Consider the following 19109-nt stretch of genomic DNA (forward strand, 5'->3'; position numbering starts at 1 on the left):
TGGAAACAGACAGAGAGATAGAAGGAAGGGGTGCAGAGAAGAAAATCCTTCTCTGATGCCCTTGCCTCCGTTAGGGGCCAGCTCTCCTCAGGGAGCCCTCCCATGACCCCAGGACTTGGAAGTAGCAGAGGAAGCACAGAGGGAGGGATAAAGGGATGAAAGAGTGGATAGAAATGGAGGAATAATATTGACCATGTGGCAGCCTGTTTCTGTCTGCTGCGGAGCCAAGTGTCAGATGAAGACGGAGACCTGAGGTAAGCCGTCAGCTGGCTGTCAGTGCGTCGATGTCGCTGTCTGACACTCTGCAAACTTTTGGTATTCTGAAGTCAGCTAAGTGTTGATTGATTGATTAATGTCTCGCTGTATGACACTTGGTCTGCCTCTCTTGATCTGTGTCTCCCTTGCTGAGTTCTCGCTTTTTTTAACTTTTGGTGACCTCGCATACAGTAGGATTTTATGTAAATAAATGTCGGCTTTTCTACATTCGATTTCTGAATGCGATAACACAGTGATAACTGAGCCCATAACCAGTTCATGAAAGCTCTTTCATATGCTATTTTAAACAGCAGGTGGCAGGTAGACCTTTGCTGAGGAAAAAAAACAAAAAAAAAAAAAAAAACCTTTTGGTGCACATGAAGTTCTGCCTTTTACAGTGCAAATGCAGCAATGCAAAAGGATGACACTAATGAGTGCTACTCTCAGCATGAAGAATGAATAAAATGAAGATTGAGCACCATTTGAAATAGAGTGTATTATTGAAAATGATGGGAAAAGGTGTGGACGATGACATTATCAACATAATAATCAGTTGATCAGCTGATGATCAACTCGCCGTGATGACTGCCATCCTCTGTCTCAGTCTTGTTCTTGTTCTTTCTGTTTCTGTCTCTCTGTGTTTCACTCTGACAGCTTGACGATTTTTTAAGCTTTCCGTTTTTTTTTTCTTTTTGTAACCATGCATTCAGTTAAGTATTGGCTGAATTCTTTCCTCTGTGCCTCTGTCTCTCTGTCTAAACTTTTGACATTGTGCAGTCAGTGTTTATCAAATTATTCCAGGGCTAAGAACCTTTTTCCTCTGATAACATCGCTTTATATCACTATTCATATTCATCTCTGATCTCTCCCTCTAGCTTTCTCTCAGTCTTTGTCAAACACACACACACACACACACACACACACACCTTTTCTTTCATTTTAAACACTGTTATGCTATTCTCGCCATGTCTCATGTCTGTTTTTGTCTGATAACCTCTTTCTCCCAGACCTTCTGTGCTCCTTCCATGATCCGTGACCATATTCAGCCATTACATTTGTTTTCTGTATCACCTGTCCAAACAACAACAACCAAACAAGGAAGTTATTATCTGCTCATAAAAAGCCACATCCTAGGGATACGTCATGGGAATCAGAGCTTGGGGTGTCAGACGCCATGATATTCGTCCAAAGGGACAGAAGGGCATAGGGATGAAAAACAGGGGAGGAAAAATGAAGACGGCAAACATGGTGTGCATCATTACAGGAAAATAACAACAATGTATTTATTCATTTGTTTATTGTAATGGATTTAGCTGCGGGGCCAGACCAATAACAGAAAACACAACAAACGCCAAATGTAAAATTGACTGAATAACATGGGGGTCCTGGCGAAATCCTGATCCCTAACTGATCCCTGAACCCGATGAAATGAAAAGCAAACCAGGTGCAAGTTATACTCATCAACATAACGGAAAACAATAAGGGTGCGCACACACACACACACACAAGGCCATGTAAACATACACACAATCAAAAGTTTTGCAGCACTTCAAACATCACAAGCAAAGTATACAAAGTTTTTTTTTAAGAGTGAGTTATGTCATCTTTATGTACTTCTGTAACTTAATTAGTTCTTGATTAGGTCAGAATGGACCAGCTGCATAAGGCGTAAATGCCATTTGACCTTACTGAACCATGCCAGTCAGTGCAGGGGTATTTGTATTCTGCACCCACAGACCAGAGCTGATGTCTGTCTGTGTCGAAGAGGAAAATTGCATCTGTGCTTTTGCCGTTTCATAAGGTGGATGCCATAAGTAATAAACCTTTTTCAAATGGTATTCGGGGCACAAGTTGCCATTGAAGTTAATGCAAAATGTGAAAAAAGCTGACTGGGTCCGTTTGATTTAGTCAGCAGACAAAGTGCGTGTGGCCAGTGAACAGGTGATGAATCCAAGCTGCCCTCTGGTGCATCCAGCTCAATGTTTCAAACACACATTAAAGGGCCGGCACTGAATCCAAGGTCTCCATGCAGAACTGACGGAAAAGCTCTGAAATATGCCAATTTGTTTGATAAATATTTACATGAAAATACAGCGGAAAAAAACAGATCTCAGTGGGTTAGAGAACATGAAATATAACAGGTGGGAAGCAGTATAATGCACAAAAACAAAAAGCTTCCTCCATCCATCTGCTGCCTGAGGAAGAGTGCCAAGCTTGAAAAAGTTTGAGTCACTTTTTATGTGTTTGAAGCATGGTGTCCACTGCATGAAATCATACTAATAATAAAATAATGACCAATAGGGGGGAAAAGTTAATCATTTATGTTCCAAAAAACACCACAATGCCATAAATTAAATCCCATAATTTGTTTTCCTCGATTGTTGGTTTTTATAGTTTTCATAACAGAATAAAGCTGAAGAAGAACTGTAGGAGGCCACTGCAGTGATCTTTATCATTTGAGAAAATCAGGATCTTCCTCATCCACCCAAACATATCGGTGCCGTCTCTGTGGGAGTGGAAGTCCAACATGACTTGCTCTCAAAATTCCCTCAAATTTTCAGTAAGCCACACAGATGGGTGTCTCCTAAACATGGCCAGACTTGAAATACTGCACTTATTTTCTTTTTGCACTGGTTCTTGTTGTAGAGTTAGGGTTTTAGGCCATGATGTTTGGAGGGTGTTGTTAACACTTTATTATATTTGAATAGGAGCATTATGCCAGTTAAATTGAGCTGCACAGTCGTTCCAGATGAAATCCAGCTGTTGACATCCCAGTTGTAATGCCTTTGGATGTGTTTTATTCAAGTGTTTTCCCCACACTCAAGCATTCCTTTTAGCAGCTGGAAACTTTGTACTTCAAAACTTTTTCTCATATTAAGCCATCTCTGAGGAGATCTGTGGAACGTTGAAAATGAAAGAAATGAAAATGCAGGAGAATGTGAGCTCATTCATTATTAATCAAATTAGTGAAGGGATAAAACAGAAAATTACAGTGATATACCGAATCATTTTGCAAAAATAAAATGATGGTTTTTTTTTTTGTTTTTTTTTTAAGTCAGATACATGTTTATTTGTTTGTGTGTGGGCGTGTGTGTGTCTAAGAGTATGTGTGTGCATGACAACACAGCAGGCCCCCTGCAGTGGGAACATTTGCATGACTTTCACCTGTGACAGCTACACTGATCTTTACTTGTTTTAAACTGTCATTCAACATAACCCCCCGCATGAAAAATCTTTCATTTTCATTTTCATTTTATTTCATATCAGTTTGCCTTTAAGCAGAAGTGCTGCCTCAACTGCAGGTTGTGCCGACAATGAAAAGCACATTTGATATCACATAGCCTTCTCTTTTACACTTGGTATAAAAAATGCATTTTGAGAAATCAGATAGCTCCTTGATTTTGTCTTAACACATAAAAATCCAAGTGTAAACACACAAGGGAAATATGAACTCTGTAGGTGGTCTGATCGGAGGATTCGAAGTGCCTCATGCACGCTTCTTGGATGTGTTTACACTTGGATTTTTATGTTGTTTGACATGCTGTACTCAAATAGCTATCTGATTACTCAAGATGCCTTTTAATGGTCAGAGTAAAGAGTGCCTGAATCTTTGCAGTCGCTGCTACTGTACTGTACGCTGCATAAACTACAGCTGTCAGAAATTTACAAACTCTGACAGAACAGCCAATTTGCTCCCATCAGCCACTACCAACTTTTGCACTGCTACTCTCTCCATATTGAATGTTGTTGTTGTCTATGTTTCATCAGACCCCACTTCTTCTTTCCTTGTGGTTCGTTGGTCAGCGTCAGGCCTTTCTAAAACGCTGAACATTTTTCTCTGCCTCTCTGCTTACAAAGGTGCCAGAACCAGCACTTTTTCCAGAGTGGCCACTTTCCATCCGCCTCGTGGCTGCTCCACATCCGCTTTTACACCGAAAGCAGTTTAAAAAAGCAGAAAAGTGGTAACAGCTTATAGTGGTGACCAGACTACAGGCTTTTAAAACACAAGGCATAGCTTTCATGGCCAGCGCCTGTCTGGAAAGCGGGCTGCTAAGCATTTTGTTTCTATGCAGCCGTAACATAACCCAGTTACAGCACGGGGTGTTGGGCATTGTCGCCACTTGAGCTGCAGTCACATCCCTATCCATTGCAAAGTCCTGAGACATTTTAATCCATAAAAGCAATATAAATGTTTACTGGATCCACTATGATCAGTGTGGTTGAGGCCAAACGCTGGGGACACAACACACAGCTTATAGCCCATCTCTACCTGACCTGTACTGCCTTATCAGAGCTGCGCATTTCTGTTTGCAGACACCACCAAAGAGGGTTAAGCTGCAGGGGAGAGGTGAACCTCGAATATGAAGTTAACATTAGCTATTTATACTTTACTGCCATAATTCTTAATTCAAAATTACATAATGTAAATCCAGCATCAGGCAGCATTATAGAAATACTGTACATTGCTTATGGGAAAATCAAAAACAGGGAAGTTTGAAGATTTATGATTACTGAACCAATGGAGGAAAAAAAAAATCATTTTATACCATTTTCATACATGACATAGAAGAAAGCTAAAAGTTTTATTAGTGACTAGTGTGGTTTTAGCGGCATTTGAAGACATTAAAAATCGCTCTTAACAAAGATCAACAGAATGGCCTTTTGAGTTCATCAAGTCAAAATGTTGCTAAGATCATATACAAACCAATAAGCCTCATTTGCCTTTATTTGTGAAAGAAATAACACATTATGAGAATGGATTATGATAATATTAATGAGGGAGCCATCTCGCTTCCTTTTTGTCTCTGGTCACGGTTGGAGTCGGTCGTGCCATAAAGCAGGCGCAGTGCAGACTGAGCAGGAAGTACAGAACGAGCGGTGACAGTATTTTTCAAGTGTATATTCCCCAAATCCAGCCGGCGGTCAAGTGTGTGTTACCCAAATCCAGCTGGTCTCAAGTGTGTGATCCCCCCAAATAACTTGTCGTAAATCGTGTGATCCCATCTTTTGTCCAGTCTTTCACAGGCTGGCAGGTGTATAGTATATCCCCAGGATGAGAGAGTAAGCCACACCACTTATGATAGAAAACATGACAATAATAAAAAAAGAAAGAATAAAAAGAAAATGCATAGAACAGCAGAGAATATAATTAGCACAGTACGCAGGATGCAAAGTGACCTGTCTTTCTGGACAGGACGTTCTTGACCTTTTTAGACTTTGATAATTACAAGTGTATGCCATCTGTCTCTCTCCATTTCTCTCTCTCTCTCTCTCTCTCTCTCTCTCTCTCTCTCTCTCTCTCTCTCTCTCTCACTCTGTTAGACTGTAAGATCGATCATTAGCTTTAAATGGACTCTATCCACTCATTACATGTTCCATTTACCTTCACTGCATAACACTTCACTTTTCATAACGAGACGGAAAAAAAGGAGGTAGGGAGAAAACAGGAAGGAAGGGATGCAAGTGTGTAAAGTTCGAGAGACAGTGTGAAAGAGAGACTCAAAAAATGAAAGTGAAAGACAGTGGGGTCGGAGGCAAGGACATGAGGACAAAGATGCGATAGGAAAAAGTAAGATGGAAAAAAAATAATAATTAAAAAGTAACAAAAAGTTCCTGTGAGTCAAGGACGTAGAAGAGGACCTGCACTTTATTTTTAATTGTTGCTGATTCAATTCCCACTTGCAGCGTGCAACATCGACTTGCACTGAGAGCACCTGCACAATAAATAAATAAAAAAAATAATAAAAAAAAAAAAAACATTAAAATGAATATGCTTCACTCCTTTGTTTCTTTCCCTACCATTTAACAGCTAATGAGCGACAACGGGGAGGTGGAAATATTTGAAGCATGTAATCACCTTTTTTTTCCCAGTTATTTTTTATTGCTTTCATTATCACTGCAATATGTGATGCACTGGATGTGTGTGTTTGTATATGCGGATGTGTGGGATTCACGTCATGCATATTACATGTGTCATTTCATGTACACATCTGTTCATGTGTGTGTAACGCTGTATAAATGCCAGTGTGTGTGTGTGTGTGTGTGTGGATGTGTGGGTTTCATCATATGTATGTATACACATATTGCATCAGTGTTATTGTGGGTGTGTCAGTGAATATATTTCGTGTGTTGGTGTGCACATGTATGCGCGTGTGTCATTTGCATTCATGCTGCAAGTGTGTGTGACTACCTTCATGTTTGGTGTGTTTCTCAGTGTGTGTTCGAATGGTTCATACCAATAAATGCTTTCTGTTTGTGTGTGTTTCAGTGTATGCATTTACAAACACGAGCAATATGAAAAACAGTACAGTGGTCCCTCGTTTATCGCGGGAGTTACATTCTAAAAATAACCCGCAATAGGCGAAATCCGCGAAGTAGTCAGCTTGATTTTTTACAATTATTATAGATGTTTTAAGGCTGTAAAACCCCTCACTACACTCTTTATACACTTTTCTCAGGCAGGCATTAACATTTTCTCACTTTTCTCTCTTGTTTAAACTCTCAAAGTTCAAACCTTCCTAGAAAAATAAGTCCAGTATTATAGAATGAACACATTCTGTACTGTACAGGAGACACGGCACGGAGGAGATTGATTGACAATGGTCTACAGTCCCTTAGCCAATCAGGACGCAGAACACAATGTGCGGGTTCTCCCTTAGCCAATCAGGATGCAGAACACAATGCGCTGGGGAGAAAAAAAAAAAAAAAAAACATTCAAAATTGCACCAAAAAAAAAAAAAAAAAAAAAAAAAAAAAAATCTGCGAAACTGCGAGGCCGCAAAAGGTGAACCGCGTTATAGTGAGGGACAACTGTACATGTGTATGTCAATGGATTTATGTTGCACGCACAAGTATGTATGTGTGTGTGTGTGTGTGTGTGTGTGTGCTATTTGTTTCCTGACTCTTGTTTGTAATGACTGTGCTGATGAAAACAGGGTCAAGTCAGGTCAAATTTATCTATCAAATGCTATGTCACAATATGAATATTACACATGGCTTCATAGAGGAGTTAATGACATAAAATCAGGTTAAACTGATGGAACAACTCAAATTCGTAGGATTTTCCTCCATTGGATCACATATAATACCAGTCAGGCAATCGAAGGCTTCCCTCCCTCCCTGTCCACAGGCTTCATCACCTCGCTTATCTGCACTGACCCGTCCACCGACCCAATGTTCCTGCTCTCCCTCCTCTCTCTATCTCTCCATCCTCCTACAGCTCCCTTGATCCCTTCTGTCTTTCTTTCACCTCATCCAACCCCCTTTTTCCCTTTCTTTCCACCCACTCATGAACACCTCCTCTTTTCCCCGTTGGTCCCAAGACATGTACAGGATCCCTTTTCCTCTTCTACTGTTTTTTTTTTTTTTTTTTAATCAGTGCTTTCTGTTACTGTACCTCTATCTTCTCATCTCACACCTCTGTGTCTGTTCATTTTCATGTCTCTCTGCTTCTGACCTTTGGCAGATAGATGTGTGTATATGTATGATAGATACATAGATACATAGACACATGGATGTAGATATATATTCAGACAGAAGATGAAAAAAATAAACAATGCAGGTGGCGAATGGAGCGAGACAGGTGTACCTTTGCTCTGGGCGGCAAACTGAGGCAAAGGGGTGCTCAGTCAAGTAGAAACTCAACTTCAACTTGAGCGAAAAATTCTACCAGTGCAGTGAAAAAAAAAAAAAAAAAAATCAAAAATAGAAATAGAAAAAGAGGGAATCTGTCCAGGTGTTGCAGTATTTCCCTTGGGTATTGTGACCAATAACTCTGACAAATGGCATCTGACCACAATGTTAAGAAAAGCTAAAACGTGTCATCACAGAAAACAAAACACAAACTAAACAAAACAGTAATTGGCCATGTGCTTCCTCCCTTAAACTGGTACTGTCGTTGCGTCTTTCCATATATGTTTATGTTGTCAATTAATTTTCTTTTTTCCAGCATGTGCTATTGCTGCCATTTGGTATACCCCCCCAAAAATGTGTTTTTTTCCCCCTGTATCCTATCCTCTGCTGCTGCAACAAGGCAGTTTTGCAGCAGCAGCAGTTCCCACTCCAGGTCCCAAGTCCTGCCCCTTTTTTTTTTTTTGGCCTATAAAGCCTTAATGCAGATTGGTTGAGCAGTAGAATTTTGATCTCCCTGGACAGGACAAGCATTAAAATGTGAAGCCCTTGACTGGATCAAGTGTGCAAGAAGTAGCTGTGTAACAAAAAAAAAAAAACTCACAGGACAGAAGGTACTGGAGGACTGGATTGGGAAATACTGCAGAAATCATTAGTTTGAGCCACTCTAATCTAATCTAACCTTTCATCCCCCTACTTTTGAAACTCTCTCCCTCAGAGTCCCTCCACTATTCCTCCTCTTCTTCCTCTTTTTATCTCCCCCCCACTCCATCTTCTATCTGACCTCCTTGGCCTATAGTGATAAGGTCTTTCCTTCCTTCTTCCTCCGTCCATTCAATTACATCTCTCCCTCCGTCCCTCCCCGTAGACCTCTACAGGATGCCTTTCCTTGCCTCAATATTTCCCCAATTCCTTGTAACGTCCTCCCTCTTCCCTCTGTCCTCTCAGTTTCTGTATCTTTCGCCCACACTGGCTTGTAGCCACCAGGTCCGTCTTTCAGCTAATCTTCTCTGACAATACCCTAACGAGGCTGACACATTAGCGTTAAGGGCACTTCATAGTGTTCATAGACAACTGGAAGACGCCCAACACTTACTCCCCCAGGGGAGAGGAGTACAGGACACACACAAACACACACATTCCTATCCTAGTTTGTATGAGCCATCCTAATTCTACAGTATTGGAGGCAGCAGCAGGTCAGACAGAGCACACCACGGTCGTGTCTTCGATCACATGATCTGTGATGACAGACGCATGGCCCCTGTAACTGTGGGTTCCGCCTACCCGGCTGTATTTTTGCACGCCTGAGGCTGCTGAAAGAAGTTAGGGCAAATGTTCGGCCATTTCCCCACATTGCTGCCTGTGTTACTATGAAACTGCTGGCCTGTTGTCCTCGGAGGTGACCGCACTTTCACCCCTAAACTGTGGAACAGCCTGCCTTTCTTGATCAGATCAGCTCCCTCTGTTGACTCTTTCAAGTCCCCTCTCAAAATGTACTTTTAACGTACTTTTGATTTTTGTGATTTGTTATGATTTTACCATTGATTTTATGATTTTTTTTCGTTTTATTCTACTTTAATTTTTAGATTTTGGCTTTGTGCAGCACTTTGGTCAGCTGCAGTTGTTTTTAACTGTGCTTTATAAATAAATTTGACTTCAGCTGAATTTGATAAAACAGTCTTGATATAAGCCCTCACCCAACAATTTCTCTAAACCTGTTGGTATATCTAGCCCAGATCAGACATATATCCAGACATATATTTCCACATCTTGCAATGAGTTTGATCTCATCATGGATTATGTCTAACAATGTCTTGTTTGACCAGTTTTGTCCATTCCATTCATGATTTGGGGTGCTGCTAATAAATTGGCCATACGCAGCTATCATTGGAAGCTGCCTCAGTTTTGTTTCTGAGGTGAACACATTTTCTGAGCACTGTGCCATCACTGGTCGAAATAGCCTCTGGTCTGAAGAGATGTTCTGCTTCAGGTTTTGTCTTGTGCTCAAATTTTAATGTCTGCAGTGCTGCCTCTTTCTGGAGCAGCTGAGGATTGTGGAGGCTGGCTTGAGAAAGAGACTTCCCATTACACATTGATTGTTTAGTGTCAATGAGGAGCTGCTGTGACTCTGAAACAATACTCACCACACATACTCACAAAAACTTACACACACATAAAAATAGACAAAATTTGAAGTAATAAGAAACATACCCTTTGATCTTGAGTCAGTACTCATAAGACAACACCCGCAACTCTTAAAAAAGAAAGACTTTCAGTATGATGTAGACTTATTTATATAGATATTTGTGCATGCCTAACAAAGTGGGTAAATTTTTTTCCTCAAATAAAAAGATGGGTAAACTGAGTTTTGAGGGTATTTGCCCTCCTCTCGTCCTCACACATATGCACACCACAGTTCACATTCTTTCACAAGCACACACTAAAATCGTTCAAATGACTTACTTAAGGTCCTGAAAGGGTTCTGCTCTGACATGTGATGTCTCTACAGAATGACCAAACACCACGCCTTCATTCCCTGGAGAGAGAGAGAGAGAGAGAGAGAGAGAAAATGAGACATTTGTGAAAGGCAGAAATATCATAGGATCATATCTCTATTTCTTGGATGCAGCCAATACAGCCACTTAAAATGCATAGCACAGTGATCAGACATGGTGCAGTGTTTAACCCCCTGTGTCCGTCAGGCACCTCTATTCCAGCATGTAGCTCTGAGCAGATGCTGGGGAAAGTGCTGATAGTGACTCCTGCTGAGATCATAGGAACCCTGGCTGAAGCCATATTTTGCTAAAAACTTAAAGTTGCATTAAGAATCTTCACACACCGGTGGACCAAATGACCCAAGAAGAAACCATTTGATTACTTGACGACCACACCCTTAAGTCACAAATCTGGCAGTAATGGCACACAGTGAGCCCAGTTTCGGCACCATGAGGGACATTTCCTGAACACATTGTAGCTAAACTACGGTCTCAAGTGGAATTTGAGGCAATTTTGATGAGGCAATTTTGCATTTATCAGTAAACTATTTATACAGTATGTGTGCACTTTTAATGAGTCTACTCCAGTCTCTGTGTTCATGCTGACTCTCCAATGTTATCCTCTTTCTTTGCAGCAAATATGCAGTTGTAAAAATAATAATAATGGAGGTGGATTCACACTGCAGGTGGAATTAACTCCTAAATTAATGATTAAAGAACCACTCCACCACAAACGATGTTGATGTTGGGCTCTTACACACATTCATATGTTCCAACACTGTTAACCGTCTTGCACCGACTCATTTAGTTTGAGAGTGATTGCATGGAATAGTTGTGATGTCATCCAAGTACGTATTAAATAGCCTACTGTTCAGTGAAATGGGGAAAATGAAGAAAAGATAATCTAATGACCTAAAGCCTCATGATACTCCTCACGAGCCTCATGAAATAGGCTATTGAGCCTGCATGTGCTCAGTTCTATCAACCAGCGCGACAGGATTACCATGACCTTGACGAGTTTCTCTCTTGTTTCGTTCATTTACAAGTGCAGAGAGGACGATAATGGGAAAAGTTGTAGAGAGGGGCGATGACGTAACAAGAGCTCCATCTATCTATGATCATCTCTGCACATGACATGGAGGAACCTCCCTTTGCCTGTAGCGGTTTGTCTTGGCACTGCACTATAAAAAATAAAAAAAAAATGTAAAATTTACAGTAAAATCCTGGTTGAAAGAGCTTCAGTGTAAAAAATTACTACAACAAAAACATACATATTGTAAACCTGTTTACAGTAACTTTCTTTAAAATAACAGTTGTAATATAAACCTGTTTACAGTATATTACAGTGAATAGCCACAGTTGAAGGTATGTTTTTTTTTTTTTTTTTTTGTTGTTGTTGTTGTTGTTGTTGTTTTTAAATGTGCTTTATAAATACATTTGATTGATTGATTGATTGATTGATTGAATGATGAAAGGTTTTCTGCTGTAAATGCTGACTGTAAACATAAGCAAAATCTGTAATTTAATCAGAATAACACTGTTAATTTTAGTGTAATTACGTGCTTTTGAAATTATGGTCTTTTCACATTCATTTTTACCCAAAATGTTTATTTTCACAGTAAAATGTTGTGTTCTCCCCATATTATGATAGCAAAAATTAAGAAAAAAAAAATAAAGTGACGTACTGTTCTTTTTTTTTTTTTTTTTTGGTTTAGGGTAATTTTATATATTTACTACGGTTATATACTATTTTTGAAGGTTATGGCCTTTTACTGTTGCTATTTGACAGTTTTTTTTTACTGCAATTTACTGCAGTTTTTAACTGCAGAGACTGGTGGAGGAATTGGTGACGTTATATATGAAAGGATACAAAAGAGGTGAGTAAGTCCAGCTTAGCTTGACCTGAGCACTTGCTCAGTGCTGTTTAGGAAAGTTTTGCTGTTAAGTTTTGATTCATCACTTTCTGTGGGTGGAGAAATGTCCTTACCTGACACCAGAATACCATCTAGGGAAAAGAGGGTGAATCCACATTATCTCACTTAATGGAGGAGGGACACTCTTCTCTGTTGCAGCCCCACTTTGTGATTTAGGTTGATAAGATGGCTGTTTTTTATGTTACAGTCTTGCTGATAGTGCAGCTTTAAATGTTTTTAACCCATTCGCACTTACAATTCAAAAGGCAGGCAGAGCCTTCAGAACTGTTGAGAGCTTGCAGAAGCAAATCCTTCTCACTGATTTACTTTTGCAATTTTGGTATTTAGATCACACCCTTCTCTGGAGATGCTTACCATGAGTACAGCACAAGAGGAAGCTGAAATTCCTTCATCAAAATAAACAAAAGTAGAGTGTAAAACTCAGGGCCTTGTGTCCCTCTAGTGTTTTAATGACCATTAAACAATCAAGTAAAATTGATGTGCTATGACAGCAAATACAATTAAAGCTAAGAAGAGACAAAGAGAGAGGTTATGGGCTATCACTGAGTGAAAAGAGTAGCTGACTGTCCATTCTGTTGAAAAAAGGCGATAAACAGAGTACAGTGGGACAGTTCAGAATTTTTTGGACAAATTTCTATTTCTTAGGGTGGTACTAGGGCAGTATACATCATCAATTCACCACAGTGAGGGAAACACAAATCGAAAAAAGCCAACAGCCAACTTCCCAATTCCATTTTTTCCAATTCATTTTGAATTCATTGAGGAAATTATGTTTTTAGAACTTCTTTCCAACTGGATTTATCTGCGAGGCTACAAAGCTGCGAATCACAGATGTGTAGATTTCTGTCCACAGGAATTGGGACATCCTCCTTGCACGTTGCCAACTTGTACTTGGCAGCCCAGAGGCATGGCTGCTGGTATGCCAGCAATGCCATGCATCACAAAAACCTCAGGTGGATTATGGAGGTTCACATCAAATACAAATGACAAACACAAAATTTACAGCTAACAACTATTGCACTGCTGTGAATTCTCTGAATTTTCTTTCACTTAGCACAAGTTGAAGTCCCGAGCTGAAATCTTTTACTCTAAGGAACATAGCACCAAAAAAATGAATGTTTCCACCAGGCAAGGCTTATCTGTCTTTTTAAGATTATATTGTATAGTGATACAAATTCACTATACAATAGGGTATTGCATGAAAATATTGCCTGTGAGAATATTGTGTTGGGTGAGTAGGTTTATGGTGATCACACGGTTGGAGACATAACTGGAGAACTTTTTCACTGACTTTCACTTATTAATTAAATTTTATTTGTTTTGTTCTTTTATTTTGTCCCTCTCTTCCATTACCAATTCATGTTTTATAATTTGTATCCTGCACTGACACAGCGATGAAACTGTAACAGACCAAATTACTCTATAATGCTATAACTTTATATTTTGTTTTTTTTTCCCCCCCTAGAGGGAGACAAAGAGGGAAAAAAACAAAACAAAAAACAAACGGAGGTGGTCTATAATAATCATGGTAGCTGCTCTTTTATCTGTTCTTGTCTTTCCTTTTCTGTCCTTCTGGCTCTCCACCCCGTCTGTCTTTTCTTTCATGCGCACACAAACAAACTGCATCAAAACGTGTGAACTATTCTGCTAGTGGGTTGAGAGAGCGTCATGACAAGACAGCAAAAGCAAAATACAAAAGGATGGTTGCAAAGATTAAATTAAACAAATTAGCAATTAGACAAACATTTAATTAAACCCTTGTTAATGAGTTTTTTTGTTTTTTTTTTTTTTCAAAAAGAAAAACCCATTAACTCATTAACAAGGGTGATGAAAGTCAGTAAAGCAAAGTTACGGGCACTCAGCAGAAAAGTCTATCTGAAATGTACAACCAACAGTTGTGAGAGAAAGCAGAATCCATTATGTCTGACAGAAACCGCCCCTTTGGTTCCTGCCTCAGACAACCATCAGCCAAAACTAAGAGACACAAACTCGGAGGCAGACAGAGTGTGAGATTGGAAATGGGGGATGAGCCAAACAGGCCTGACCCAAAACACACTGAAGTACAGAGACTTACTACATATAGGGTCTTTTTAAAATAAAATCCACATTTTGGACAAGCTTTATTAAGCAAGGGAGGGCCACTGGGAGCAAGCTCTATTTCACAATGACTCCCTTATTATAGTACGTATAAAAGCAAGAAAAGCACATGAGAGTTACAGGATGCATCAACAGTTTATAGGGTGCAACAAACAGGCCGAAGAAATCAACATAACGGCAAGATCAATTCAAAGAAAACACACGCAGTCCTACTGCTTTATGTCGGTCAAAAGAGATTTAAATTGATTAAAAGGGATTAGCTTGTCTAATTTTACAAGCCTCTGCAGATTGTTCCACTTGTGTGGAGCCTTGTATTTAAAAGCCAGTTTCCCAGCCTCAGTGCTAACATGATGATTTTCGAGGACTAAATAGTCTTGGGACTTAGCGCAGTGTGAAAATGATCTATAGTTAAAAGAACATGGAAGATACCCAAGAAGTGTGCCAAGAAGTACTTTGTAAATAAATAAAATCCAGCGCCGCTCTCTTCTTACTACCACTGACTGCCGCCCAACTTTCTCATACAGTATACAGCTATGTGCTCTAAAGCCATCCAGGAGAGTGCATAGAAATTACATCACCAGAGTCCATAATGGACAAAAAGGTTAACTGAACAATTTGCTTTCTGCAATTTTAGGTAATACATGGGTTATTTCTATAAAAGCAATGCCAGTTTTGCTTTAAGGCATATACTGCAAGTTAAGAGAACTGGAGATACTAAATTGCCCTTGGGTGTGAATGTGTGTGTGAATGTGCCAGTCCGTGTGTCTGTCCTGTAATGGACTAGCAACCTGTCCAGGATGTTTCTCTACCTTCCATCCAATGAGCACTGGGATAGGCTCCAGCTCCCGGTGATCCGATTCAGAAAACCGACTTGGAGAATGAATAAATGAAAAAAGTTTGTAATCATGCCAGAAACCAATATATTTATGAGGACACTCTCAATTGGTGTCCCATTAAGAGTGGTAATATTCACTTCAGTGGAACTGTTAGTCCATTTTCTAGAAAACAACATGCATTTTGTTTTTTAACAGTGATTTAAGATCAATTAAAGTTTGCTGCACAGCACAGAAATCAAAATGCAAGTTTTGAACTGCCTGGGCAACAGAGGGTGTTGTTGTGTAGATAATAGTGTCATTTTTTTTCACCCAACTCATTTATTAAAATTTGTGAATAAAGGTGGTCCTAAAATAGTACCCTGTGGCACACCTTTGCTAACACTCATAAAGCAGGACTGATTGCCATCAGCCTCAACAGTTTGTGTTCTACCACCAATAATTTCTAGAGATAATTTGCAAAACATGTAAGCAAATCCAATAGATTCAAGGAATTTAAAAAAACTTTGATGGTCAAGCCTTACATACATCAATAAAAAAAAAAAGACTGCACAATCTTGCTTGTGCAGTCTAATGGATTGGCAAGATCATTAAAAACTTTACAGTAATACGCATATTACATCCTGACTAATGTGTTTAGTGTTGAGTAGGGGTGTGCAGAGGCACCACTATTTGTATTTGTATTTATAGTTGTTTTTATTTTGGGGCAATGATTTGGATTCAGGAGAAAAAAAAAAAAACTTGAACTGGAAGTCATTTATTATTATTATTATTATTATTATTATTATTATTATTATTATTTTAAAATAATTGGATTTTAACCACAAATAAATATAAAATAACTGAAATTCCTCCTTATTAATAGGTTTAGGAAACTCCAATGACTATGTATTCTGCATATCAAAAGAAATATAATATTACTCACGTTTTTTGTGCATCGTGACATAACTGTCTATTGTTTTGGTCTATTTCCATCCGCTAGTCAGGACAAGATGTAGGTTCTGGGTTAACAATACTTCAAATTAAAGGGCTGGATGTTAAAGACACAAACTGCATGTTTTATTTAAAGAGGAACTTTAAGAACATTGGGTGAAAACATTGGGCGAAAGGTGATTTATTCAGCAGAAAGCCATTATTCGTTACTTGTTGAATATGGATTCAGATTCAGCTACATCCCTAGTGTTGAGATAAAAATGTTCTCACCTGATCGTTTACCAGCTTCATACACTCAAACGTAATTAATAATAGTATAGGAATGCATACCAAGACAGGCACACACACACACACACACACACACACACACACACACACACACACGCATTCAAACAGTTTCCTTCAAACATTCTCAAATACACAAACACTGCCAAACCATGCACATATCACACAGACACAAATACGCGTGCACGCGACACACACACACACACACACACAAACAGCTGGATAACCCCTGCCTGCTTCCACTTGACCTCGTCTCCACCTCGTTAAATGAGAGAGCGAAAGATTGAGTAAGTGAGAGGCAGAGACAGAGAAACGGAAAAAGATGTTGTGACGAAGGGAAGGCAAACAGCGGAGGCTTATTTTTCTGCTCAACCCGTCGTTTTTCCTCTCATCTCACTTAAATTGCTTTTCCCTCTGTCTTCTGCAATCATCTTCACCTCTGGTTGCTCACTCCTCGCCTTTTCTTGCTGCATGTTTCTCCTCCTCTGCAGTAATCATATCACCTCCTCTCCCTCTCTGCGCCATCACCATCTAATCCATCTCTCTATTTCACACTCCTCCTCTCTCTTTCACCAGTATCTCTTTTCCCCTCTCATGGTCTCACTTTCTCTCTGTCTCTTCCCATATCCTGCTTGCTATCTCTCTTCTCAATAAAAAACGTGTTTGCTGAACCAAGTCCTGTTTGGCTGCACTTACCGACCATGTAAGTCACACTTGAGTAAAAGTGAACATATCTTGCTAAAATATTACTTTGGTAAAACTGGAAGTCACCCATAAGAACATTACTTGACTAAAGTCTTCTGGTATTACATGTAATTAGGATTCAAAAGAACAAGCGAAAAAAGTACATTCTGTCTATCTGTTTATCTGTCTATCAATTTATCTGTCTTTTTCACTCTCTCACTCAAATAATTTCCCTATAAAAATGTTCAAAGCTTTACTTAGCACTGCAAACTCCATGAGCAGCATACACTTCCCAAATAAAAAATAAATAAATAAAAAATTATATAGTTCATTTTCTCAAGTGGTCTCTTAATTCATAAAATTCAGAGCTAACATTGCTATACAACTCGCTTGCCAAAAACACACACTTTGGAGGTTAGTTTGATACCTGGTGGGCGTTATTGCAGTTTCATTATGTTTTTCTAAGCCAAGTGGTGACAATAAAATGATTTTAATGAAGAATATTTTTGTCAACCAACAAGAAACCCTGCCCTCTGAAGCTGAATTCAACATTTGTTAATATTGTGGACATTTTCAGATAAGTCCTCAAAGATTTGGATGATCAGGATACTGTAACATCTGGGACATTTATGATGATCTCCACTGTGTGTTTGTGTGTGTGTGTGAGTGTTAAGGAATAAAATATTGGTTTGGTGATACAATATAATCAGACAATGACCTTTTGAAAATCAGATATCAGGCAGTCAGTGTGATCCACCACCAATATGATGGAAGTTGCTCCCAGACCACTGATGGTGTCTGATGTAGTAAATATGTTTTTATGTTTTTTCATTATTTTGTGCCATATGCATCACCAGGTAAATGATTTCAAAGTACAATTTTAATGTCTATGATCTAAATGCTGTTTCAGAGGCTTTTTCACACTGATAAAAGACTGAATACTTCAAATTTTGCGAGGTGGAGAAATGGTTAAATTTAAAAACTGAATTTTGCAAGAGAATATTGCTTACTGGTGGTCTTATCTATCCCTCAAAACCTAAATCAGGGTCGTACAATGTGTGTGTGTGTGTGTGTGTGCGTGTGTGTGTGTGTGTGTGTGTGTGTGTGTGTCTCCCCCTACCTGTGACTCTGAGTTTCTCGGTACCGATGCTGATCTCCTCTTCATCAGCAGAGAACAGGACTTTCTCTCCATCTGCACTCCTCACCTCAAATCTTTGACACTGAGCCTCCACCATCTCTGAACCTGAGAGAGAGAGAGAGAGAGAGAGAGAGAGAGAGAGAGAGAGAATATTTTTCAAACTTTCACATAGACTTCCATTAAGTTGTAGTGATTGTGTGTTTTTGCCCTACGGACCTTGATGAAGATAATTTGATTTGAATTAATGATTAAATTGTTTAGACGTCATACTTGAACACTGACAAGTATATTCAAAAGATTGCAACATGATGTTAAAATATTCACTCATACATATTTTTTTGGATCAGAATAATTTCTAGTGAGTTGTAAGAGTAAACTATTAAATATCCGTTTTGCTGAAGACCCTGTGGAAGCCCCTTAAGAACCCTGTGGCGGTCCCCGGGCCCCACAATCACTTTCTGTCGAATTTACATTTGGAGGACATTACTCACGCCACACAAATTTACTGTTTTGAAAATGCTCCGAACCAAAGTACCTTACAGAATTTGCCACAGTTTGATTTGAACTCTCAGTGCTGGTGTCTCGCTCTACCCACTGACCTTCTCATTGTGAAAGAACCAATTTGAAGGATTGCCTCGCTGTGTGACCCTTGCTATGCCTGTAGGAATAGCGGGAGCTGTTTGCTACAGCATACCGACGTGACACCCTGGGTGTTAGAGCAGAGTTCTAGCAAGCGATTTGATCCTTTGATTGAGCTGGGGACTGAGAGGTGCACTGAATACAAAGATTATGAGGGAAAGAAGATCAAACAGTCAGACAAGGATTC

The 19109-nt window shown here is 39.4% G+C and overlaps 1 protein-coding gene across 1 annotated transcript in view; it reads right to left on the minus strand.

Annotated features, from left to right (window-relative positions):
- sgcz (sarcoglycan zeta) overlaps positions 1-19109 on the minus strand; it is a 456953-nt gene that overhangs the window by 53296 nt on the left and 384548 nt on the right. The window contains exons 5-6 of the mRNA XM_030057208.1: positions 18266-18388; positions 10348-10420 (exon numbers count right to left, since the gene is read on the minus strand). Coding sequence (XP_029913068.1) covers positions 10348-10420; positions 18266-18388 — 196 coding nt within the window. The remainder of the gene's footprint in view (positions 1-10347; positions 10421-18265; positions 18389-19109) is intronic.

Source organism: Myripristis murdjan, chromosome 1 (assembly GCF_902150065.1).
Source record: "Myripristis murdjan chromosome 1, fMyrMur1.1, whole genome shotgun sequence".
NCBI lineage: Eukaryota > Metazoa > Chordata > Actinopteri > Holocentriformes > Holocentridae > Myripristis > Myripristis murdjan.